The following is a 27,386-nucleotide window of genomic DNA, read 5'->3' on the forward strand; positions in this document are numbered from 1 at the left end:
TAAGAGTGGGGCTGTATTCTCTGATAGGGCTGGTGTCCTTATAAGAGGAAGGGACACCAGACTTCTCTCCCTCTGCCATGTGAGAATACAGGAAGAAGGTGGCCATCTGCAAGCCTTTCAAGAAAGAGAGTCCTCACCAGGGGCTTCTCAGCTTCCAGAGCTATGAGAAATAAATTTCTGTTGTTTAAGCCATCCAGTCTATGGTTTTTTGTTATACCAGGTTGGGCTAAGACAGGTCTCTATCCTGGAAGCTGCCCTGGCATGTAATGTAGCTGTGCTCATGCTTACCGATCCATGGAGGGACCAGGATGGGGAGGGGAACGTTCCAGTGAGCAGATGTTCTGGGGAGGTGTATGGGAGCCTTGGTGCACCGAAGCAGGTCAGCCAGTAGTATCACACCTGGCTCCCTCTGCCCAGGTTTCATGAGTCCGCAGTGACAGGGTGAAGTATGAAGGTCACCCTGAAGGATGATGTGTCGTCATACTGAGTGTGTACCTCTTCTTTAGGTGTTCATTTCACTGGGCAGGTTGTCTACCAGAACCAAGGGGCCTCTTTGAATTTCCTTTTAAGCATTTAATAAGAGGCATGCATCCTCCTAGACACAATCATCCATTTAGTAAAGTAGGCAAGTATCTCCGCACGGCTAAGATTGGAGCCACCTGAGCCCTAAACAACTGACATGTGGGGAGCATTTGCTCCAGACAAATCCACTTACCCCATCCCTATCCCTCTTGAGAAAGCTGCCATTGTCTGATGTGGGTAGAATTTGGGGACAAGGACAGTGGGAGCTGCGGTATGCAGACTAGCTGGTCCAACACCTGGGAGAGCAGGGGCAGAGTCCCTACTGGTGCTGTCAGAGTGAGTTTGGACTGTGCAGAGGAGCACTTGAAAGTCTTTTCTGAAATAGTTAAAAAGAGAAGCCAAGGTTTGAGTGGCTAAAAGAAACCAGAAAAATCTGTGGGATTCAATGTGATAGGAGTAAATGAACAGTGTCAGGACCCAAGTGTTGGAGCCAGAGAACCAATGGTTTGTGCCAAGACCCATTTAGAGTTCCCAGACTCCACCTTCTCAAGCTCACCTCTACCAAGTCACCTTCACCCATCTCACAGACATCCAGACCTGCTTCAGATGCCCGGCACCCAACAGCCAGGGATTAGAGCTTTTTATTGAAATCCCTGCTATCGTTTTAGACCAGACTGCTGACTTTTTAAAAAAAGGCTTTGACAAGGAGAGATGACCACAATAATCTTTACAAAATTAAAAAAAAATAGGTTCCCTTGAAATCAGACCAGTGAGCAGAAATTCCATGACTGATGATAGCATATAGCTGTTTCATTTCTCCATATCAAAATCGCCAAAGGGTGACTTTGTGTCAGAAAACCCAGATGTTTCTAAAGCAAGTGCATTAGTTCAAAATCAGCCTACTGCCTCATATACTTTTTATGTCTTTTTTAAAGGAGAGTCCCCAGTATGAATCTGGTTTCTATAGAAGTTCACTATGATGGAATATTTTCCTTTCTTTCATGAACTCACCATTTACAACTTAGGCAAATCACCTTATCATTTTGGCCTTGGAGCTCTCCTTTATAGCAATGAGGTAGTTAAACTGGCAACTAAGTAAAAAATCCCCTTAAAAAGTGGAAATATTCCGTGTCGCCTACTAGCACAACCTCTTTCTCTATTGGAGCTACGGTTTTCTCTGCGTAGACTAAAAACACTATCAGAAGACGTGAATGACCAAGATGATGAAACCAGGTGCTTAGAGACCAAGGCTCACAGCTGCAATGACCAGTAAATAACCCTTCCCTGGTTTCTGGTTTTTCTTTTTAGAGTAACAAACAACAACAAAAGTAGAGTACCAGTTCAACTTGTATAGTCTCTAATTATACAAGTGACTCATTCTAAGGGCTAGAAATTATCCTACAGGAAATTATCCTGAAGGGTCTACAGTGATGAATATCTATGATTTCCTTGAGTCTGACATGGAAAAGTAAGCTGTGACTTGTTGTAGTCAACAAATTCAAACCAACCTAGAGAGGAAGTGGGAGAGAGTGAAACTATATACTCACTATAGTGTGTGGAATCTGAAAATGTTTGCCTCTAAGCAGGAACAGGTACATGTTTTTTTTTCAGGTAGCCCAATGTACATTCTAGTTTCTCTAAATGTTTACAAAGTAAAGTACTGAGGGGGCATTGGCACCCAGTGCCCTGCTCTTTAGAAAACATTAATGACTGCCTATTTTGCTGATTATGATAACTTTTTCTATTAATAGAAAAGAATAAACCAGAAATCTGAGGAAACTCTAAAACTTGAAGGCAATCTAGACATGTAGAGGATATTACAAGTGGAAATAAATAATAAAAAAAAATTAGAATAACCAAGCTTGACAAATGCTGCAGAAATCTCCGAATTTACTTTCTTGTTCAGGCAAGAGGTGAAATTTGTCTTGCAATTAGAAATTACATTTTAAGTAAACGTATGTCAGAAGGCTTAAGTAAGCGTAGTAACTGTCTTGTCATTCTTCCTTGTCCAGTCCACAAACAGTAACATTCCAAAGATCTGCACTTTGAAAGATCCTCCTTAGCTTTTGCATCTGTGGTGTCAGTAGGCAGCCCAGTGAGCCTGAGGTAGCACTTGTAAGTGCAGATGTCTACGGCGGCAATCCCTAACTTTTTGGCACAAGAGACTGATTTTGTGGAAGACTGTTTTTTGATGGACTGGGCAGGCAGTAGGGGTTGGGAAGATGGTTTTGGGATGAAACTGTTCCACCTCAGATCATCAGGCAGTAATTAGATTTTCATAAGGAGCACACAACCTAGATCCCTTGTATGTGTAGTTCACAGTAGGGTTTGAGGTCCTTTGAGAATCCAATGCCGCAGCTCATCTGATAGGAGGGAGAGCTCAGATAGTAATGTTCCCTCACCCGCATTTACCTCCTGCCATGCAGCCTGGTTCCTAACAGGCCATGGACCATGCCATGGCCCAGGGGTTGGCGACCCCTGGTTTACAGAACCAGGAAGATATTGTACTGATGTAATGAGTGAAATTAATTAGGAATAAGAAAAATTCTGGACAAGGCATGGTGCCTCGTGCTCGTAATCCCAGCACTTTGGGAGGCTGAGGCAGAAGGATTGCTTGAGCCCAGGAATTTGAGACCAGTCTGGGAAACATAATGAGACCTCGTCTCTTAAAAAAAGAAAACAATTATTTCTCTGTTTGGAACAAGTGATAGTTCACTTTCCTCTTAAATCTACTAAAAGAGAAAAGGCACTTAATGGGATGGTAAATGGTAATGTCACTTGGTCTCAATTTGGGGAGACAGCAGAAGGTAGGAGGGTCTTTGGGGAACTGGGAGTCAGTCAGTTGCTGCTCAGCTCCATCCAAATGTCGCCTCATGGAGATGCAGCCCTAAAATTAGCAGAACCAGTTTTTCCACAAGAATCTAGAAAACTGGATTTTTAAAGTAAAGGTTCAGATTTGTAAATTTTCACAATTAATTCAAAATTTTTGAAACTCTGTGAGAGCCAATCCTATATGGACCTAACAAAAAACATACATCTAAGGGCTAAATCTGTTTATAACCTGTAGATCCTGAGTGAGGTGGAGTTTATTAGCTTGCACCATCTTCGATTTGGAGAAAGTACAAAGATTCGTGGTTCATTATTTGTATGTCTTTAAATAGCCTTTATCAGATAAAGAGAAAAAAGTTTAAAAAGCAAGGCATTTGAGGATAATGTTTATAGCATGTGGACAGGAACTCTGCTCTTGCATTTCATTCCTGAAGCATCAGAGCCAGAGTTCTTGGGTTAATATGGAATGCGTGATTTTTTTAGGATCCACAGCACATTGAAGTGAGATATTGCTGATGTCAGGCTTATGGCATCTGTAATCATCTTGCTGTGAATATGGTCCTTAATAAAGAATTCATTAGAATGATTCAGATAGGGCCTATGTTACAACAAAGATATGGAGATCTGGATATATGTAGATGACATGAGGAATTTTCTAGTTGTCAAAAAATAAATGTTTGGGCTGGGCATAGTGGCTCACACCTGTAATCCCAGCACTTTGGGAGGCTGAGGTGGGTGGATCACTTGAGGTCAGGAGTTCAAGACCAGCCTGGACAACATGGGGAAACCCTGTCTCTACCAAAAAATACAAAAATTAGCAAGGTGCGGAGGCACACATCTGTAGTCCTAGCTACTCAGGAGTCTGAGATGGGAGAATCACTTGAATGCAGGAGGCAGAGGTTGCAGTGAGCCAAGATTGCACCACTTCACTCTAGCCTGGGTGACAGAGTGAGACCCTGTCTCAAAAACAAACCAAAACAAAGTAACAAAAAACAAAACTGTTCTCCCATCACATTGCTTTAGATGCATGAAAGCGATACGTTTTAGGTCTTGAGTATTTCTTGACATTTCAAGTGTAGATACAGCTTTAGATATTTCAGCATTTTTTTCCTACTCATTGGTTTTTTTAATGGTAGCTTTTTTCTTTTTCTCCCAATTCAAGTTTGTAGTAATAAGTTACTGTCAGATTTGTACATTTGAATTTGTATTTTTGTTTCAATAAGTAATAAAATAGTTTGTGTTACATTTAGTAGTAGAGAAGTATCTTTTTACCTAAATGCTTGGTAAATACTTTCAAGTTTTGCATGATTAATAGTTAAAGGGTGCTAAGATAAGCAAATAAATATATACATGCCGCGTTTCCTGACCTAGAGATTAGAAACAAAGTTTGAAAAGAAGCCAGTAGAAATGAGATATTGTGGTGAGGTACAGATTGGCAAGGGTCTAAAATTGTGAACTTGCAGACTTGTGAAATCCCCACAAATTACCACAGAAGCTGATGAGGTTCTCTTTTTAATTTTAGTCCCAGCATGGTTTCACTTACTATTTCAACTCTTCAGCATCCTTATTATGACTAGTAGATCTGTTAGCAAAACTTCTGGTGGAAATGTTTTTGTGTACTATCCACTCCCCCAAATTGTTTTAGGGACATTAATAACATGACATGCATTTATTTTCATTCCACAGAAGAATAAATGCAATCTCCAGATTTGGATCACATTCAAGATTCATTGGTCTATTACTGACATTTCTAAATGTATCTACTGAAATCTCCTGCTCTTTAACCTCTTTGCGGGAAGATATGTGTCTTTGTATGCCCTTGAGTACTTTCTGTGTGTGCTTAATAAATACCTCTTAAAAATTAGCTAGTAAATTGATCAATAAAGATATCATTGAATGGTTTGGGTGGTATGCCCAGAGATAGCTAGTTTTAACCTACCAAAATAATGAATAATACAGAGTAAGAGGCATATTATAGAATTTTCATTTAAGAAAATATGGATTAAGTCATAGCAGAAATGGGATTTAAACTAGTTCTCATTTCGTGACACAAATTTCTAGCCTACACTGCCTTTTCCCCCTTCCTTTCTCCAGTCCTTCTTTCCTCTCTTCCTTCCTTCTTTCCTTCCTTTCTTTGCAAAATGGGTATATGTAAGTAAAATATATGTGGCTTATGAATTGAGAGGAGTGACAGAAATAGGAATCATTGCATCCCTAGGTAGAGGGCAGCTTTTGGTCCCTTACCAAGAAAATAATAACAGCAGCTAACACTCATTGAGGGCTTACCATGTGCCAGTTAATAAGCACTTTACCTGTTATTAACTTATTTAGTTCTCATAACAACTCTACAACACAGACATCAGTATTATTCTATCATAGAGATAAAGATATAGACACACAGTAAATTAAATAACTTGCCCCCAAACCACACAGTTAGAAAGTTCAAAAGTTGAATTTGATCCCAGTGGTCTGGCTCTAGAGTCCAGGCTCTTAACCTAGTTCTAAACTAGTTCTCATTTCATGACACAAGAACTCATTAAAGAACGAGTAAATGTGTAAGGCCCGCAAGGAAGGGCTATGGTGGGTTATGTCACATGGGCTCTCACAGAAACTTTAGTTACGATGTTCAGAACATGATAGTCCCTCTCTCTCCTTCAAAATGTTGTTGTTTTTTTTTTTTTTTTTTTGAGGCAGTGTCTCACCCTGTCGCCCAGGCTGGAGTGCAATGGCACAGTCTTGGCTCATTGTAACTTCTGCCTTCCAGGTTCAAGCGATTCTCCTGCCTCAGTCTCCTGAGTAGCTGGGATTACAGGCATGCGCCACCACACCCAGCTTATTTTGTATTTTTAGTACAGACAGGGTTTCACCATATTGGTCAGGCTGGTCTCAAATTCCTGACCTCGTGATCCGCCTGCCTCAGCCTCCCAAAGTGCTGGGATTACAGGCGCGAACCACCGTGCCTGGCCCAAAATGGTTTTGAGTGAAAGAATGAACAAATATATGCTTTAATCCCAACTTGAAGACCTCACCATCCTGTGAGCATTCCTGCTTTTCCGTGCCTCCCTGCCTTCCTCAGTGCCATTTTCTCTGTGTGCAGCGTTCTCCTTCTTCTGTCTGCCCAGTGCATCCCTGCTTGTGTGGCTAGGCACAGCTCAGTTCCATGAGTCACCTTGTTTTTACCTCTCTCACAACTCTTTCATAATGCCCTGGATCATAACTTCTGTCCATGTGCGCCCCCTCTCTAGATCCTCAAGCCTCCGAGATCACATTCTGTGCCTGACATATACTTGTACCTCCGCCATGGTGTTAATCACAGTGTCTGGCACAGAAATAAGTGTTTATTCAACAGACAAGAAAGTGACTGGAGAAGTATTCACTGTAATTTTATTCTCTTTAACAATCTGTAATACTAAAAATTGGAAAGCATATCTTGAAATTGCATTATGGGCCTGTTAATATAAAAGGAATAAATGTATTCAATAATCAAAACATCAAGATAAGAATAAGGTTAGGCTCATCTCCAACCCCCTCCCATTTCTGACCTCTGTTCCCCTCCTAAGATTCCTCCTAGCCTTATACTGAACAGTGAGTCCCTCCCTAAGGCAAACCACCTATCTCCCTGGCCTTGTCCAGACATCTAATCCTCACTCTATATAGTGATTGAAACCCAGTTTTTGGCCAGGCATGGTGGCTCAATCTCAGCACTTTGGGAGACCAAGGTGGGCGGATTGCCTGAGCTCAGGAGTTCGAGACCAGCCTGGGCAACATGGTGAAACCCCATCTCTACCAAAAATACAAAAATTAGCGGGGTGTGGTGGTGCGCACATGTGGTCCCAGCCACTCGAAAGGTGATGAGGTGGGAGAACTGCTTGAACCCAGGAGGTGGAGGTTGCAGTGTGCCAAGATCACGCCACTGCACTCCAGCCTGGGCAACGGAGTGAGACCCTGTCTCAAAACAAAACAAAACAAAAACCTGTTTTTGGTGTCTCAATGCACAATGTTAATTAAGTAGCAAAATCTCGGCATTTAAAAACTCTGAAATATTTACATAAATGATTTGACCCAAATCACTTGTAAGGGTCAACTGATTTGGGTCAAATCACCTATGCCTTGAGCTATACTCAGAGAATTACATGCCGCATTAAAATATCAAATCCAAAAAAAAAAAAAAATAATAAGAGAAGATAAGATTAGAGAAGAAAATTAAAGAAGAAACCGATTTGAAGTTTAGAGACCATGTCAGAAGAATATGATGGCAGAGAAAGGTAGTCCTATAAAGATATCAGGCATACTTCTGGGCTAGGGGCTAGAAAAAATACAGTTTTGTTCTTAGGCCAGGGGAGAGACCAACAGAACCATTCAGTAACATACATTTTACAAAGCTAAAGGAAGTCAGTATGCTGAGTACCAAAATCCACCTGGAAGGGTGAGGAGGGAGGAGGAGATTTCTGGAAAAGTGAGTAGGGGATTGCCAAGCATAAGTATTGGGAGAGGAGAGACATTCAGAAAAATAAAGAAACAATGTGTGCAAAGCATGGGGTCTGTGAAACCGGAGCTCCCTTTCACAGCAGTATCACGTGTGCTGGAGTAAAGAGAGGAAAGAGGAAGGAGGGAATGCAGGGGCAGGCTTTGTATGCCATGGAAAGGACTTTCTATTCGTGTAAGACCACAGGAAACTGTGGAAGAATTTTGGAGAGAGGAGTTCCGCAATCACTCTGATAATTTGGAAAGATTGATTTGGCCCCAGGAGAGAGGGGAGATAAACAGGAAGTGAGAACCCATCTGGAAGTCTGAGGAGTGAGACATTGCCGTGGGCCAGGGGAAACGGGACAACAGCTTGAACCCAGGAGAGGTGGTGGAGATGAAGGGCAGTGGGGGAGAAGAGACAACTGAGAGGTAGGTGATCAGACTCGGGCATGAGGGATGGCAAAAGAGGGTGCTAGGAAATCTAGGGTGAGTCCCAAGTTTCTGGCATGGAATACTGGGAGGCAAGTTGAGCCACAGACCAAGGAAGAAAATATAGGAGATACAGCAGGTTAAAAAAGTGAGAAGCAGATGGGTGCCGTGGCTCATGCCTGTAATCCCAGCACTTTGGGAGGCCGAGGCAGGCAGGTCACGAGATCAGGAGTTTGAGACCAGCCTGGCAAACATGGTGAAACCCCATCTCTAATAAAAATACAAAAAGTAGCCAGGCATGGTGGCACATGCCTGTAATTCCAGCTACTCAGGTGGCTGAGGCAGGAGAATCGCTTGAACCTGGGAGGCAGAGGTTGTAGTGAGCTGAAATGGTGCCTCTGCACTCCAGCCTGAGCGATGGAGCAAGACTCTGTTTCAAAAAAAAAAAAAAAAGTGAGAACATATTCTTTATGTCCTTTATATTCTGCCTAACTCATTTCCAAAGTGACTGTACCATTTTACATTCCCACATATTATTTAATTAATTAAAACTATTTCATTGAGATATAGTTTATATACCATTAGAACCTACCCCTTTAAAGTGCACACTTCAGGCTGGGCATGGTGAATCATGCCTGTAATCCTAGCACTGTGGGAGACCGAGGCAGGCAGACCACCTCAGGTCAGGAGTTCAAGACCAGCCTGGCCAACACCATGAAACCTCATCTCTACTAAAAATACAAAAATTAGCTGGGCGTGGTGGCACGCACCTGTAATTCCCAACTACTTGGGAGGCTGAGGCAGAAGAATCGCTTGAACTCAGGAGGCAGAGGTTGCAGTGAGCCAAGATCGCGCCACTGCACTCCAGCCTGGTGACAGAGCAAGACTGTATCTCAAAAAAATAAATAAATAAAATAAAGTGCACAGTGCAGTGGTATTTAGTGTATTCACAAGGTTCTTCAACAACTACCACTATCAAATTGGACAGCAATTTTATCACTCCAAGAAGAAACAGTAAACCCACTGCAGTTACTCCCTATTCCTGCCTTCCCTCAGTGCCTGGCAACCACTAATCTCCTTTCTGTCACTATAGATTTGCCTATTCTAGATATTTTCTATAAATGGAGTTGTACAATATGTGGCCTTCTGTGTCTGGCCTCTTTCACTTAGCATAACGTTTTCAAGGTTCATCTATATTGTAGAATGTATCAGTACCTAGTTCCTTTTTGTTGTTAAATAATATTCCATTGTATGGAGATACTTCATTTTGTTTATCCATTTATTGATTGATAGACATTTGGGTTGTTTTCGCTTTGGAGAAATTATGAATAGTACTGCTATGAACATTTTTCAGTTCTCTTGGGTATGTACCTAGGAATGAATTTGCTAGATCATATGGTAACTCTATGTTTAAGTTTTTGGGGAGCTGCCTAACTCATTTCCAAAGTGACTGTACCATTTTACATTTCCACTAGCAATGAATGAGGGTGAGATATGAAAACTTACCCAAAAGTTAAGTAAAACTTGCCCAAAGTCACATGCTAGTAAGTAGAAGAGCTAGGATGCAATCCCAAGTCCGCCTGTCTCCAAATCCTACTCCCTTCCTCTGCAGTTCATGTGCAGCTGATCTCTGGTTTGGAGTCATTAACGTAGAGGTGTAGTTGAAGCCACTTCTGTGTATGAGTTCAGTGTGGAGACTTGAGAACCACTGGCGGTTTAGAGGCCAGCAGTAGGAGAGGAGTCTGTAGATGAGACTGAGAAGGTATGACCAGAGGTATAGAAGAAAAACCAAGGAAGAGATGTTGCCAGGAAAACCAGCCAAAAGGAGAATTTAAGGGAGGGTGTGGTCAAGAAGTACTACACTGCGGCTGAACCTTAGCGTAAGAAGACAATGAAGAGAGCTTAGCGGGTGTAATGACTTTTGCCAGAGTAGTTTGAGTGGAGTATGAGGGCAGGAAGTAGAAGGGGAGTTAGACAGAGCTTGATTTGGATGGTCTAAAGAGAGGATCAAATAGAACCAGCAAATTCTACTTGACTGTGAGGGATGGGAGAGATGGCCAGTAGAGGGTTGCTAAATTTTGTTTGTTTGTTAGTGTTTGGTTTTGGCCAGAAGGCACCTCATGTTTACCTACATAGAGGAAACACAAGGGGAGTTACAAGCTAGAGGAAGGAGAAGTGGTAAGACACATGAACTCTAGACAGTTACACCAAGGAGCTGGTGAAGAGAGAAGAAGGGCATGGTGCTGTTTCTGGGTGGGGGGGTGGGAGGGGGGTGCAGATACCTTCATATGGCAGATCAGGGGAAATTAGTTCGCTCTGGGCTTCCCTTCATTTGTCTTAATTTGCTCACACTTTAGTAAATTACAATTTATTAGTTCCTCCTTTTACAACCTACCAACAACATCCTTATTCCCATTCCTTGGTCTCCTTTAACTGTCTCTTTCTTTTTTTCTTTTTTTTTTTTTTTTTGAGACTGAGTCTCCCTCTGTTGCCCTGTTGCCTAGGTTGTAGTGGCAGAATCTTGGGTCACTTCTCACTACAACCTCCGCCTCCCGGGTTCAAGGGATTCTCCTGCCTCAGCCTCCCAAGTAGCTGGAACTACAGGCACACACCACCACATCTGGCTAATTTTTTTGCATTTTTAGTAGAGACAGGGTTTCACCATATTGTTCAGGCTGGTCCCAAACTCCTGACCTCAGGTGATGTGCTCGCCTTGGCCTCCCAAAGTGTTGGGCTTACAGGTGTGAGCCACCATGCCCAGCTTTCCTCTAACTCTTCAACCTTTACTTTATGAAAAGCTAGCTTCTTCTCCCTCTATCTTCTTTCTCATTCTCTGTCTCTCTAGATGCACTAATGAGTCCAAAATACCCATCAGAAACCCTAGTTTCTCAGAGTTGTGGCATTTCTGAAAGCTAATCTGGCATGCTAACAAACCAGTTTATCAACCTCTAAAATTCTTAAGAACTCTCAAAGTTCTCTTTTAGCATTTTGACAGGCGGTTTCCCATATGTAAATCTGTTATTACTCCACTTATAATATTGTTCTAATGGAAAATATATATTCTAAATTTCAAATAACCACTTTACAAATTTAGTTGGGAACATTTCACAATTTTAGGACTTCCTTTTTTCTCACTGTGATTTGTACTCTTAAAACATTTTTGAAATGAATTTTTTTTGGTTCTGATAAGGAGGGCAGAGTAGTAGTATTTATCTCATGTCAGAAATGATGAAAGTGAGCCTCAGAGAAGTTACATGGGACCTAAGATACTACATAAATTTTCCAGTCACTTATATTTTCTTGTTTTGTAGGTATGGACTGTGAGTTCTTTTCAGGAGTAAGGTGAAATTAGTTAATGTCTTAGATGGGAGAAACACGGATATCGTTGCCTCTTGAGATTTGTTTTTCTTTTAGAGAAAAGAAGAACCATTTGCTGCAGGAAAAACAACTGAAATAAAAGGGAATGACAAAGTCATTAAGTGGAACCTTCTAATTATGGGCTTCAAGCTGTGTAACTTTATTTGAAAGCACAGAAATGATTTTAAACACACTTTTTTTTTGTTTCTGTACTTTACCGTTAATTGGTTCCAATAAAAAGTCTAGCTCCAAATCCCTGATTTCAGAAGTAATTTCAAACTGAGACGTTACCATCCCATAAAAGAGTACTATAAACACATGGGTTTCTAAATAGGAGCAAAATGTTTTCGCTTAGATAATAACATAGTACAGTTTCTCTTAGAAAAGAGAAATTTCTATTACATCTTCAATATCTGTGTATACAAAGTTAGTGTCTAAATGGTAAAGGAAATCTTTGTTAAAGTTTATCACTGTCAATAGTGAAACTGGATAATAAAGTTAATAATAAAAATAAAGCAGCATTGTGCAACCCCTGCGCTTTTTACAATCCTTTCATTTATTCGTGCCTTTAAAAAAATCCAAAGATGGTTCAGAACTCAATGTATCCCTACCTGACCCCAAACATTTTCTCTGTCATCAGCTTTTAAGCTAAATATTGTTGTCTCACATGTGTTCTTATTCATTTTTCACACAGTGATAAATTTCTGGATTGCAAATAGCATTTGTCTATCCTATGCCTAATTCTGGAATCATGTTCCGATATTTTCAACCACCTCACTGTCTGACACTATTGGACTTAGCCTGTATTTTTCATTGTAATTTTGTGACCCGTAAAGCTTAGTATCTTTCCTGTCAAGAAGGCCTCCTAGATCCCCTTGGGTGGAATTCGGTCCCATTTCTGTGCTCCTGCAATGCCCTGGGCATCTGTCTCTCTCACCAGACTTAATGGACTCCTTGGTTTATAATAACTGATTTATATTATGTCTCCTGCATGGGATTGTATGCTCTTGAAAATGGGCTGTCTACACCTCCAGCCTATTGCTATAAATATTCTGTTTAATGTTTAATAGACTTATTAACGTTGGCTTTTGTGCCCGCCAAACTGATGCCTTTCTCTGAGAACCTGCAGGTCCATTTAAAGGCAATCTTTCATTATATTAGTGCTTCTTGCTGCATTCCTGTGTAGCAACTTAAAATTCCTGTTTTCAAATCCTTTCCCTTGTTTTTTGCTACAGTCAGCTTCCACTCCCATCCTAGAGTGATGGTAGTTTAGGAGAGATTTTGTGGTCCAGGCTATGCCTTCCGTTCACATTCTCTTGCTTTTTAGAGGCTTTCTATGTAATGTCTTCATTCTCTTGGAGGCTCTTTTGTGTAGATTCTATCCTTGGAGATTGTCATCTGGATGCAGTGGGATGATCCCTAAGAATTTTACTTATGCAGTTGTTAAAAATGCCTTCCTGTTCATAGTGAGCACATGAGGCAGAGCACGTTAGTATTGGCACCAAGTACTAAACAGAAGTCAATAACCAGCTCAGAGTTCATCTCACAAGACCTCATTGCATTTTTTGGTGAGAATTAAGTAACAAGCAAGATTTAGCTGCATTTTAGTTATTGCTAGATTGTTTGGGAGGGGCCTGGCCTCCCAGAGTTTGTTGGGGAAAAACCTCAACACAGTGACCAACATGAAGAGCACCTAAATGATTCCTCCTCTTCCTCCTTCTCCATATTATCATCATCAACACCATCACCACCACCATTATGATCAGCATCAAATCCGCTCTGAAGGAAAGGAGTAAGGGAATGTGACTTTATTTCAGGGAATTTGAGACCAGGTACTTCCAGAGCATTAGGACCGCAGACAGGATTTTTGTTTTGTTTTTTTTTTTTCTGAGACAGAGTTTTGCTCTTGTTGCCCAGGCTGGAGTTCAATGGCCCGACTTCGGCTAACCACAACCTCCGCCTACTGGGCCCAAGCAATTCTCCTGCCTCAGCCTCCTAAGTAGCTGAGATTACAGGCGTACACCACCATGCCCAGCTAATTTTGTATTTTTAGTAGAGATGGAGTTTCTCCATGTTGGTCAGGCTGGTCTTGAACTCCTGACCTCAGGTGATCTGCCCACCTCGGCCTCCCAAAGTGCTGGGATTACAGGCATGAGTCACCATGCCCGGCCAACAGGATTCTTAGGAATATAATATTGGCATTTTTGAGAGAAGAAAATATTGATCTTTAAAAAAATGATTTTCCTAAAGTTTAAAATGTTAACTTCTGAGGCTCAAGTTTCCTAGTTCTGGGTCTTACTTTGAGGTATTATTTAGAAAGTGAACACTCAAGTTACTGTAGTAGGTCATAATCCTTCAATGTGGTTGAATGTGTCCATCTGGAAGCCATTCAACTGCAGGTGTCTAGAACGTGTATATATTATTTCCCTGCTATGTTTGGCTGCAGCCAAATGCAAGGAAAATATCCCCTTGGTGGGACTTTGGAATTTCATGGTATTTATTACTAAAGCTTCTCTAAGATTCTCATTTCTTGTTCAACTTGTGGCAGGTAGCTGTAAATATGTTGGTTTGATTGCCAATATTCAATACCAGTAACCAAGAAAACATAAATAAAATGCAGTTAAGCCTTGTTACTTGTTACCAGAAAATGCAGTGAGGTCTTGTGAGATGAGCTCTGAGCTGGTTATTGACTTCTGTTCAGTACTTGGTACCAGTGATTCCCTGAGTTGCCAAGCTTGCTGTAATAGTGAAGGTTATTCATTTTCAGACAATAGGGGCCAGTGATAGGATGCTTACCAGCCAAACACAGAGAATAACAAACCTTTGTTCTAGACAATGTCTGGAAATTGATCTAATGGGCAGGACTTAACAACAGCTAAAATTTTTGTGGGTAGTTGGAAAACATAAATTTTGGAGATGGACTTGGCTTTGTAAATTAACTAGTAACAAGATACTGGACAAGTAATTTAACCTCTGTAGGCCTCAATTTCCTTATCCATGAAATGGAGAAAATAAGACTTAGCTTTCGGGGTGTTATAACATTTAAAGATAATGTAGGTAATTTTCCCAACATTGTATCTGTCACATTACATTGCCACCAACAAATGGTATTTGTAGATGCTGTTATTACTTCATTTTCTAAAGTCCAGCACAATGTTGATTATTAATTCCCCATTAACTTAGTGAAATCTCTTTTCAGGATAAAACAGACAAACAACAAAAATATTAAAATCTAGGAAAATCCTATTATGACATTAAATAAACACACCCAATGCAAGAAGGACAAAAAATTTCTTTTAGAATTGAAAATTACTGTATTAACCATGGCTCCTTCCTGCTGTCATTGTTAAATAACCCTTGGAGATACTGCTTCACCATCCATAAATATGGGAGATTTTAGTCTTCATGTCATCAGTTGTGGTCCATTTACAATGAATGAACTTTGCCATGAGCACCGGGCCCATTTCTTATATTCATACTATCCCAGTAGGTTTGTGATAGAAACAAGTTTGACAGTGATGACAGTATGACTTTGGTAGAGCACACTGGGAAGAACACCTGATTGAAGAAAATGAAGTAGAAAGAGAAATCCAAAGAACAGAGGAGTGAACTTGAAAGGAATGAGCAGGAAAATTTAAACAGAAACAAGACCAGTGCAGAAATAAACAAAGAATTTCAAATATAGTCAACTGAGGCCAGGCACAGTGGCTCATGCCTATAATCCCAGCACTTTGGGAGGCCAAGGTGGGCAGATCACTTGAGGTCAGCAGTTCAGGACCATCCTGGCCAACATGGTGAAACCCCATCTCTACTAAAAACACAAAAATTAGCCGAGCATGGTGGTGTGCACCTGTAAACCCAGCTACTTGGAAGGCTGAGGTAGGAGAACTGCTTGAAACTGGGGGGCCGAGGTTGAAGTGAGCCGAGATCACACCACTGCACTCCAGCCTGGGTGGCAGAGCGAGACTCAGTTAATGAGAGCATTGGAGAGTGTGAATGGTGGGGCAGAGATACAGAAAGCCTATTAGGGAAGGTGGGGATCATAAGAAAGGTGGCTCAGGTGGTAGTTACCAGAATGAAATATTTTAGATCAAGTCAAAGGATGGGAGAGAAATGAGTCTGTCTCTGTTGCCCAGGCTGGAGTGCAGTGGCAGGATCTCGACTTCCTGCAACCTCCGCCTCCCAGGTTTGGCGATTCTCCTGCCTCAGCCTCCCAAGCAGCTGGGATTACAGGCATGTGCCACCATGTCTGGCTACTTTTTGTATTTTTATTAGAGATGGGGTTTCACCATGTTTGCCAGGCTGGTCTCAAACTCCTGACCTCAAGTAATTCACCCACCTCGGCCTCCCAAAGTGCTGGGATTACAGGAATGAGCCACCGTGCCTGGCCCATATCTGGATTCTTCCAGCTGCAGAATGGAGAATACATTGTAGTAAAGACCTATACTGAGGATGGGGAAACCAGTTAGTAATTGGTTAAAATCATTCAGGCAACAGATGATGGTTGTCTAAACCAGCATGTGTCCATGGAGATGGGAAAGAAGTGGTTGGTTGCAGAATTTCTTTTGAAAATAGATTCAGAAAGATTTACTGATCCATTGGCTATGGGGAATGATCAGAATCAAAGGTAATTCCCAGATTTCTAGCTAGATATTTGGTTGAGTGATGGTGTTATTCTCCTGCAATTGAGAAAGTGAGAGTGGAGGGGAGGAGAAGGAAGTTTATGGGAGGAAAATGATGAGTTCATTTTGGCCGTATTGATTTAGAGATGCCTGAGACTCCTAGGAGAAATTTTGTTTTCAATGATTTCCCTTGATCATATCAAGGAGAAATTTTGAGTTAACTTCTAGATATCCATTACAGACTTCTGAGTTAAGACCTGGGCATCTTTAAGTGCTAAGATTTAGCAGGAAAAATAAATATTGGAGGAAGAGGCAAAAGAGTGAGAAGTTAATTCATGTAACATGGTCCCTGGGAGGACAAGAGTAAGGGATCCATGCGCAGGTGGAGGGATGACCTTGGATAAAGAAGAGGGCCACTTCTTTCAATGCAATAGCAGGAGAGACCCCAAAAAAGGGCATTCACGTAGGTAAAGTTGTCATTTTTATGGAAGGAAGTCAAGGAAGTTTCTGTCTGGCAACTTCCATTTACTCTAAAAAGGAGACACAGTCATCTGCCAGAAGGTATGATGGATACAGTTCTGAGGTTTATCAAGAGGAGAAAATGTACAAAAGCCTTTGTGAAAAGAGAAGAAAGGAACCAGAATTATCGGGATTATTTCTGTCAAGAGTAGAAGGCTGATGTTTCTCTTCTCCTGGAGGTTTTCTTTTGTTTGGTTGTTGTTGTTGTTGTTGAGAGGAAGTTTAGTGTTCCTTGTTCTTTGGTCTATTGTATCACCCACCTATGTCATGTTTCTAAAATTATTTCAGATAACTTTTGGAACAATGTATATAAATCTCCCCTGCATTCAAGAAGCAATTCTGAGTTTTTATTGTTATGATCTAGTCACACTTTCCATAACTCCGAGCCTCCGAACTAAAACAGGGCTGGCATTTGTTAGGTGGTGTCCTCACCAGGGCACAGATCCTAGCTCCCATTTCACCCAACTTTGCTTGATATGGTGAAGAAGACGTTAAGATACCATTGGAAATGAAATAATAAGAAAATCAGGCAGGGTGCGGTGGCTCATGCCTGTAATCCCAGCCCTTTGGGAGGCTGAGGTGGGTGGATCCTTGAGGTCAGGAGTTTGAGACCAGCCTGGCCAATAGGGGGAAATGTCCATCTCTACTAAAAATACAAAAATTAGCCAGGTGTGGTAACACATGCTTGTAATCTCAGCTACTTGGGAGGCTGAGGTGGGAGGATCACTTGAACCTGGGAGGCGGAGGTTGCAGTGAGCTGAGATCACGCCACTGCACTCCAGCCTGGGTAACAGAGTGAGACCATCTCAAAAAAAAAAGAAAAAAAAAATCCAGATACGATCATGCCACTCTCCTTTCAAACAATGGCTTCCTATTGCCCTTTGGATAAAGTATATACTCCTTACTAAAGCTTACAATACTGTCATGAGCTACTTCTACTGACTTTTTAGTCTCATCTCTTGCCATAACACTTTAGTCATTTTAAATGTCTTTTTGATTTCTCATAATTGCCATCTTCTTTACCAAGCTAAAACTCCTCAGGCTTCTAGACTAAATTAGTGCCCCTCCCTATCTGCTCTGTGCTCCACAGGATATTTTATTGTAATTCTTCCTTTCATTCTTTGCTAGACTATACAGGCAAGGATTGTGTCTGTCTTGCTTACCCATTTATCCTTCCCTTCCCCAACACCAGCCCCTTCTACCAGCCACTCTAGTGTTCTGTTCAGTGTCTGGTGTCTAGTAGATCCTCGGTAAGTATTTATCAAAAAAATTAATTATCTTTCAGAGTTTTTATTATCATTTCATTTACTAAACTCAATCTCAATCCTCCTATGGAGTATCAGGTAATATAATCACAGAACTTTTAAAAAAATCTCATGTCTGTGGTGATAAAGAGAAATTAAGTTTGTATATTTCCAGAACAATGAATGCTGACATCTTTGGCATTAATCTTTAAGACTTCAAGGTTTGTCACAATTACCACTTGATTTTTAGTCATTTAGAAAAACCTCTTTGTCTCCATACGGAGGTCATATAAATGTAAAGATATTTATGTAGTCATTTATGCATAAAGATAATAACTACCATTAGCAGGGAAGGATCTTCAAGAAATTCTTTTATCTTGGAATAGAGATAATATGATAGACAAGACAATCGTTGAAAGTTCTAATATGGCCAACATCATTTCAGAACGATTTGTTAAACACTTACTAGTTACAGTATTTCACCTTATAAATCCTACAATTCTAGAGCCAGGAGAAAGCTTCCCTGTCATTTTGGCATACTTCCTAGACACCGTCTGGGAATTTAGTCTACAACATCTCTGACAGTCATGACCTAACTTTGACTTGAGAACCTTTGGGAATTGGAGTCCCTTGCTGGTGAGGCTGCCTGGCCCACTAATAGGTGCTCCAGTGTCACCGTATTTTTTCTTAGAATATCTTTTTTCTTCTCTAAATGAACATCTCTCTCCCTGTCACTTCTACAAATTGGTCCGCTACTTCAGGCCTCAACTTAAAAGACTTTTAATATGGGAGGGGAAGAAGTAGTGTGAGCTTCACATGGAGCACTCAGTGTTCTGTAGGTTCCATGATGGATTCACTTTATGTGACCTCACTAACTCCTTAAACAGTCTAATAAAGTACACAGCATTATGGCATTTTACTCAGAGATAAGTCAGACTTTCCCCATTCAGTTACCTAATGTTGAAACCCAATTTTTTTTAATGGAGAGGTTCTGAGTCAAGAGCCTGGTATGCTCATTTTTATCTGTTAATGATCAGTTTCGTGGAATTGCCTTCCTTTTATTATTTCTAAAATTGGGAGCACAGTTCTTATTGTCCTAGGCAACCTCAGAAGGATGTTTTTTGACAACAGAGGCTTCACAAGTCATGTTAATGAACGTCCTTTTGCTACAGGAACATATCATAGCCTTTGAAATCACACCCAACAACTCTATTGCCCTTTAAAAATAACACTTTTCTTTTAGAAATAATTCAAACCCTGGGAGAAATTTGGCTTATTGTGTCCCTTTCAGACTTGGGAGAAAATGTCTATGCTGGAGAGCAATAATTTTCATTGCAGCCAGAGAGCACCTATCAACACTACGGCAAGTCCTAAACAAACAGCAAGTCCTTAAGTCCCCATTGGGAGACTAAACAACCTGCTCTAAAATAACATTGACATTCCTGTTGAGACAATCAGTAGTGATTTAGGGTCAGAGTTTAGTGATCACGACCACAGACTGTTTTAAGGATTTACTAACATTTCAAAGTCAGTGTTTGGAAATTCTTAATGAGTAATCCACTGATATAAGTATATTTGCGTGAAATAGTAGTTTATACTATGTGTGTAGAACTTGACTTTGTCCCATGTGTGGGTTTTTAATAGGCTGCTGAAAGCTTACTTGATTAAAAAAAAATTGTGTTACCAAATAACTATTTTGAATATTTGCCCTTGTTAATTGATGTTGTGGGTGAAGTTTAGACAAAATCTCAAATACCACCTATAACTCAAAGTTTTTGAAAATGCTTTAACACAATGTGGATTCTTTGGGGTTATCGTGATCTAATTCTGTACGGCGGCTTCTTTCTGTTCTTTTGTCAGGTTCTCCAAAGTACTTACCATTCAGTTTGAATAAACCAGTTCTACAGACTGCTTCTTCCGTGCATTTCCCAATGGTGCTAACTGCCCTTAAAATTATTTCAGATTTGGAACTCTATCTGTATGGAAACAACAGGTAAGTATTTCTTTAAATTGTCATAAATTATGTAAGGATTCTCATAAAAAAATAAATATGCCTAGAGAAACTAAAAGAAACATGCTATGATGTTAATAGGAGTTATCTTTGGATGATGAGATTAAGGATAACTTTTTCCTTAATGTCCTATTTTAAATAATAAGTGTATATTGCTTTTGTAATAAAGAAACCTTGTTTTGAAAAAGGCAGTTATAGACACAATAATGTCCACTCGTAGGAAATGAGATCTCAGGTAAATGTGCAGGTGACAGAAGGCGGAGCAGAGACTCAGACACATCTACTGATTGCAGAAACAGATTGTAACCTGATAGCCCGGCCCACCTGGCCCATGATGTGCCAGTTTCTTTGCAGATCAGAAATATAACCCTAAACATGGTGATGAGTCTTTTGTTCCAGGTTATCTCTAACCCCTTATGGGGACGTCAACACCTTCCCCAAATAGCTCAGTTGAATAATTTTGGTTTCGAATTGAGAAACCAGTTTAGTCTAGGCCTATTTTTTCTAAGTAATATGTCTACTGTTCAGTGAGTAACAGGATAAAAAAAAAAAAAGTCTGTATACACCTGAAGGTAATCAAACTTGTTAATTGTTCAATCTTGACTTTTAAGGGTACTGATAGAGTTGACATTAGAGGAATCAGAGAAGTTCTGCCCCAGAATGTCTTGGAAAAGGCAAGTTCTCATGATTAATAGAGGCGATTATATTAAGTTTAGAAAACTGGCAGAAATTTTTGTTCCAGTGATGTTTACTTAAAGCTGATTTAGTAAACAAACTTTAAAAGTCTCTTAAAAATATATGGTATCTATACACACTCACATAAATATACTCATATTCAAAGACAAACCTGTGACAAGTTTCATGATATTTATTTCCTCATCCATTAATCCACTCGTTCATTAATTTAGTGAATAATTTTTGAGTATCTTTTATGTGAGAAGCAAAACTTTAGGCGTTAAGGAGTATACCAGAGAACAAACACAAACATCTCTACAATCTTGGAGCTTATGTTTATGGCACTATAGAGATTTAAAAACAAATAAACAAGTAAAATATATAGTTTGTCAGATAGTGTTAAGTGTTATGAAGAAAAATAAATCCAGGAAGGGCGGTAGGACATGCCAAGTGAGAGGTGGGTGAGAGCTGAGAGGTGCGTTGTTTTAAATAGGAAAGGCCTTACAGGTAAGGTAACTTTGTTGAAAGATATAAAAGAGTTAGTTCCAGATGACTTTAATAATCTGCTTTCACAAATCATTTGAGCAGCAGAATTGGCAGAACATTTGATCCAGCGTTTCTGCTGTTTTTATTGAACACTTGAAATAACCCTTTATTTTATGTTCTAAGAATGGTACCTTCAGCACAGGAATCTGGTTCTTTCACAGAATGAATAGAGGGCAAACATTTTCCCCCCAGAGTTATGTGCCTAGTGAACAGACTCATTCCAATGTCACTCCAGTGGTCTCGCTGAACTAATACAACCATCATATGGACATTAGGTATTTTTTCCTATTCATTCACATGTTTGTTTTCTGAAGTTGACTATGAGCCTGTTGAAGGTAAGAATGGGACAGTGATTTGTTCATCTTGGCAGCCTCAATGCCTAACCAAGTGCCTGGCATAGGCCAGGTGCTCAGTGATTGCCAGTTGAATAAATAAAGTTCGAGAGTAAAATAGACATTGACTTTCAACAGCTCATGAGATAAATCCTCAATGGTTGCATTTACCTACTAAAATATCTAAAGTGGATAAATGTCTTACATCATGACAGCCTCCCTCCTGCTCTAAGTCCTGTGGGGACCTGGCATCAAGGACCTGCTCTGTAAAATCAAGTGATGATGTCTACCCAGCAGCGATGCTTTTGAGTGTAAGCAACTATAAGAGGCTATTGCCAATCATGTTTTCCTCATGACGGTACTGGCAAATGGGATAGCTGTCATCCCCACATATTCTTTCTACCTCTGTAGCAGATAATCTGCCTTACATCTTCTTTCTGAGATGATGTGGAGGAGTGATACCCTTTACACTAGATTAGCAGGCAAAACTATGATGGTTTGTGATATCCATACTTGTAGAAGTAGTAAGAAGAAAGGGAACACAGATGCTTTATTTTATAGTGGAGTCCTGATTCTAGGCCTTAATAATTGTATGGTTTTGGGTAAGTTGCTAAACCACTGTGAATCCCATCAACTCATCTGTTAACTGGGAATAATAATTACTACCTCACAGCATTGTTGTGAAGGTCAAGTTCAACAATATATGCAAAACATTTGGAATGGTGCATAGTACATAATGTGGGTGTTTAATAAATTAACAGTAGTATTTTTACCACTGCAAAGAATAATCTTACTCTCAGGCAAGTAGAATTTTTTATAGTTGTTGAATATTTATGAATCACTGAGGATAATGTTTATAAATATATTTGCATCTAAATTTTTTTTCCTTACGTATTCTTTTACTAATACTAAACCAAGTAACATTTATAATATTCTTGAATATCTTATCACTTAAGAATATGAGGAAAGGTGGCTGGGCACAGTGGCTCACACCTGTAGTCCTAGCGCTTTGAAAGGCTGAGGTAGGTAGATCACTTGAGGTCAGGAGTTCAAGACCAGCCTGGGAAACATGGCAAAACCCCATCTCTACAAAAAAAAAAAAAAAGCCAGGAGTGGTGATGTGTGCCTGTAGTCACAGCTACTGGGGGGTTGGAAGTGGGAGAATTGCTTGAACCCGGGAGGTCGAGGCTGCAGTGAACCGAGATCGCACTACTGCACTCCTGCACTCCTGCACTCCATCCTGGGTGACAAAGTGAGACTTTGTCTCAAAACAAAACAAAAAAAGATACGAGGAAAGTACAAAACATTGCATTAAAAAATTTTAGCTGTGAAGTGGAATGGTATATAACAGGGAACATTTCCATGGTCTCCAAGCACCATCCATCCCCAGGAACAGCTTAGCAGGTATTTTTGGCATCATAAAGGTTGATGTAATCTCAGTCACTGATACTTTTCTTGTAGAAAGATACTGTCTATGGAAGTCATTATCTTTTCAGGTTGGCAAGTGATGCTCTAATGGGGTCTGAACTCTAGTCTAATAACTTTCTCTTGTTTTTTTTAATTTTTAATTTTTTTTTAGAGTTTTCTTGAAGTACAACTAAGGACAGGTCACCACTAGGCACTAACGTCACTGACTTGCATGATTATGGAGATGGTCTATCTGATGCTGAAAATGTCTCTGGTTTTTTGACAACGGCTAAATAACCATGGGATCAAGTGGCCTTGGGAAAGCAGCAACATTAGATGAACTGCTGCACACTTGCATTGAGATGTTTGGTACGAGCCTTTTCTCCTTTCATCTCTTTTGGATCTCTCGATGCTCTCACTTTCCTCTATTCCTCTATTCAGAGGCAAGTTGCTTGTGGAACAGAGTTCGGTCTCTGTACCTTGGTATTTAAGGCCTTTTGGATGGACCCCAGTCTGTCTCTCCAGCTTCACTGCCCTCCACATTTCTTTCCCTTTACTGCCCACAGCTCATACCCCAGTCAAACTGTCCACTTAATGTTTCTGGAACATTCCCTGTGCCTTTCTACCACCATCCACTGGTCATATTCCCTTCATTGAAATTCGCTTCAGGGCCTTCTCAGATGTTCATAGTACCAGCCCTGGTTTCCTTGGTCAGGAACGCTGCTTGCCTTTTCCCCCATCTCACATCCCATTGTAATTCCTTATAGCACATAGCAAATGCCTCTATAATTGTTTCTTGGTCTTTTGACTTAGACGAATGTGAGTGGCACAATTTACTGCATTCTACATTCAAACACGTCATATCTGCTACTAGATTATACACTTTACAGCTGTACGCTCCTTGTGTTGTTGTTTTCATATCCACCACAGCATATTGGGTTATCCCTTGCACAAAGAAAGTCAACCCCCATGGGAGTAGTTATTTATTAAATTGATTACTATAGAAACCAGAGTTAAACCAGAGCAGGGTTGCCAGATAAAATACAGGATGACCAGTTACATTTGAATTTCTGACAAACATTTTTAGTGTAAGTATGACCTAAATAATGCCAGGGACATACTTACAATAAAGAAATTAATCATTGTTTCTCTTAAATTCAAATTTAACTGATTGTCCTGAATTTTATTTATGAAATCTGTCAACTGTAGACCAGAGGTAGGGTAAGACCCACCCACCTTTACTTGCAAGGAAATACTAGCCAAAGTAGGAGGTAAAAGATCACTGGTCGGCCAGGCGTGGTGGCTCACACCTGTAATCCCAGCACTTTGGGAGGCTAAGGTGGGAGGATCACAAGGTCAGGAATTCAAGACCAGCCTAACCAATATGGTGAAACTCCATGTCTACTAAAAATAGAAAAATTAGCTGGGCGTGGTGGTGGGCGCCTGTAGTCCCAGCTACTTGGGAGGCTGAGGCGGGAAAATCGCTTGAACCCGGGAGGCAGAGGTTGCAGTGAGCCGAGACTGTGCCACTGCACTCCAGCCTGGGTGACAGAGTGAGACTCCGTCTCCAAAAAAAAAAATTCATTTGTCTATGAAAAATTTTTGACACTATGACACTATTGCTTCTCTATTGATGTTAGAAAAAGTAAAGAGTAGCACTGTTATCTCCTCACTTCTTGTCTATTTTTTTAACAGATGACAATGGAGAGCTGAATAATAGTTACTTGCCAAGAATAGTTCTACTGATGCACCGATGGTATTTATCTTCCACTGAGTTGGCAGAAAAACTTCTCTGCATATATCTTTTCAACTACTGTGTAATTTTTACAACCATAAATCAAGCTCTGTATTTAGATAGAGTGTCTATCCAAAGCCAGTAAATTAAGATGAATAAATAGTCTTCGGTTATCCAGCTGTTTTGCGAATATATGTAGATGTCTAGACGAAACACATCTGGATGATAGACCAGATAGTTGACTCTCCATCTGGATGTTTTGGCTGTACTTGAAAATAATCACTAAGATGTAAAATGAAGCAGGAACTGTGGGCTGGATGTTTCTAACTTGTCTTAAACATTTCTATTATTAGAGCGATGAGAGAATATTTAACAATGATTCAAGACCAAATTTGTTTCTTCTGGGATGGCAAAATGGTGGGCATAGAGGATGCAGCTTAATCATATGGAAATACAGCCAAAATAATATGCTCTCGCTTGGGCACAAACATCAATTTAGTTTTCACATCTTCCCTTGCTGCCAAGACACAATGAACATTCTAGCAGGCTTATTATAATTTGTTGACTGATACTAATGTTAGATTTTCTTCTGAAATGAAAACAAAAAAATCCCACATGGTTAGAAACACCATTTCATAATGAAGGCTTTTAGCAGTCTACCACTTCTCTACATCATGCAGTCCAGAAAAGTGGTTGAAAGCCAAATGACTGAAGATGCAGTCTCCCATTCGTAAAAGGTTCTATTCCCTGAGAGCCAATGCTTATTATACAATCTCTAACGTCAGTGCCTGCAGTCTCTGCCTTCTTCAAGCCCATGAGGCCCTGGAGATGAGTGAGAACCGTTACAGGGAGGGGGAGCCTTAGGGGGAGAGGTACCACCTTAGAGGGAGAGGCACCATCAAGTGTTGTTAGGGCCTGCCAGGGCTTCTGGAGCCAGTAGGGTGTCCACCTGTTCAGTTCAAGCTTCCTCCACTTTCTATTTCTCTTCATCCTCCTCACAACCTCAGAGCAGAAAAGGATATTAGAGAGTCTATAAGGTCCATGAAAGTGAGCAAGATCCTAACTCCTGGTGGTCCAACGGTCATATGCGTCCACTGTTGAAGTGTAGAACATAGGTAAGGATGGAGGGCATTGGCTCAGTCTGGTCATACTCCTGGCAATCTAGACATTATCCAAAGAATGTAGCCACCAACAGTGTTCTCACCCTCAGCATGGTCACCAGTGCATGAGACACAAATAAAAAGGGATATTTAGGCATAGTAACATTTAATGTGGGAAAGTTGAAGACCGCCTGTGAATCGACATTTCTATAATTTTTCCTCCCTTTGGATTCCTTGCTCATGCTATATCCACAGTGCCTGGCATATACACAAGCTCAATAAATATTTGTTTAAAAGAGTATGAATAAATACACTCACAAGTAAATAACACAACCTGAGTATTAAGGTACCTGAAAATGACATTTTCAAATATTAAAGAAGAAATTAGAGTACCTATACAGTTACGCATAGCGTAACGACGGGGAAATCATCATTTGATGATTTCATGATTTTCCAAATGTCATAGAGTGTGCTTATATAAACCTAGATGCTGTAGCCTACTACACATCTAGGCTATATTACACAGCCTGTTGATCCTGGACTACAAACCTGTACTGCATGTGGCTATACTGAATTCTATAGGCAATTGTAATACAATAGTGGGTATTTGTGTATCTAAACGTAGAAAAGGTGTAGTAAAAATACGGTATAAAAGATAAAAAGTGGTACACCTATATAGAGCGCTTATCACAAATGGAGCTTGCAAGACTGGAAGCTGCTCTGGGTGAGTCAGTGAGTGAGTGGAGAGTGAATGTGAAGGCCTAGGACATTAATGTACAATATTGTAGACTTTATAGACACTATATACTTAGGCTACACCAAATTATAAAAATATTTTTCTTTCTTCAATAATAAATTAACTTTAACTTACTGTAACTTTTATACTTTATAAACCTTTAAAAACTTTTTAATCTTTTTGTAATAGTACTTACCTTAAAACACAAATATATTGTACTGCTGTAAAAAATATTTTCTTTCTTAATATCTGTATTCTACAAACTTATTCTATTAAAATTTTTTTTTTTTTTTTTACTTTTTAAACTTTTTTATTAAAAGCAAAGACACAAACAAACACATTAGCCTAGGTTTAGGTTTACACAGGCTCAGGATCATCAACATCAGTGTCTTCCACCTCCATCTCTTATTCCACTGGAATGTCTCAGGGGTAGTAACAGGCATGGAGCTGTCATCTCCTATGATAACATTCCCTCCTTCTGGAATAACTCCTGAAGAACCTGCTGAGGCTGTGTTACAGTTAACTTTTTAATTTTTTTTACATAAGTAAAAGGAGTACTCTAAAATTACAACAAAAAATAGTATAGTAAGTCCATAAACCAATAACAGTCATTTATTGCCATTATCAAGTATCATATACTGTACATGACTCTGTATACTAGACTTTTACATGACTCACACAACAGCAGATTTGTTTACACCATCATCACCACAAACACATGAGTAATGCATTGGGTTACAACATTATGCTGGCTACCATGTCACTAGGCAACAGGAATTTTTCAATTCCACTATAATCTTATTGGACCACTGTCATATATGCAGTCCTTCATTGACTGAAACGTCGTTATGTGGT

General features: G+C 40.1%; 1 protein-coding gene across 5 annotated transcripts in view; it reads left to right on the plus strand.

Moving 5' to 3' along the window:
• The window catches only part of RASGRP3 (RAS guanyl releasing protein 3), a 128,834-nt gene that overhangs the window by 56,488 nt on the left and 44,960 nt on the right, over window positions 1–27,386 (plus strand). For 4 of the 5 annotated variants that reach the window (XR_012095260.1, XM_073022920.1, XM_038006781.2 and 1 more), the window contains 3 exons: window positions 19,850–19,982; window positions 23,133–23,329; window positions 24,656–24,758. Coding sequence is in view for 4 of the 5 variants with exons in the window: in XM_073022920.1 (XP_072879021.1) it covers window positions 23,260–23,329; window positions 24,656–24,758 (173 nt within the window). In the remaining variant the exon portion in view is untranslated. Of the gene's footprint in view, window positions 1–19,849; window positions 19,983–21,768; window positions 21,865–23,132; window positions 23,330–24,655; window positions 24,759–27,386 lie in introns of all 5 variants that reach the window. The other variant, XM_038006782.2, reaches the window with a different exon arrangement.

Source organism: Chlorocebus sabaeus, chromosome 14 (assembly GCF_047675955.1).
Source record: "Chlorocebus sabaeus isolate Y175 chromosome 14, mChlSab1.0.hap1, whole genome shotgun sequence".
In the NCBI taxonomy this organism is placed as follows: Eukaryota; Metazoa; Chordata; class Mammalia; order Primates; family Cercopithecidae; genus Chlorocebus; species Chlorocebus sabaeus.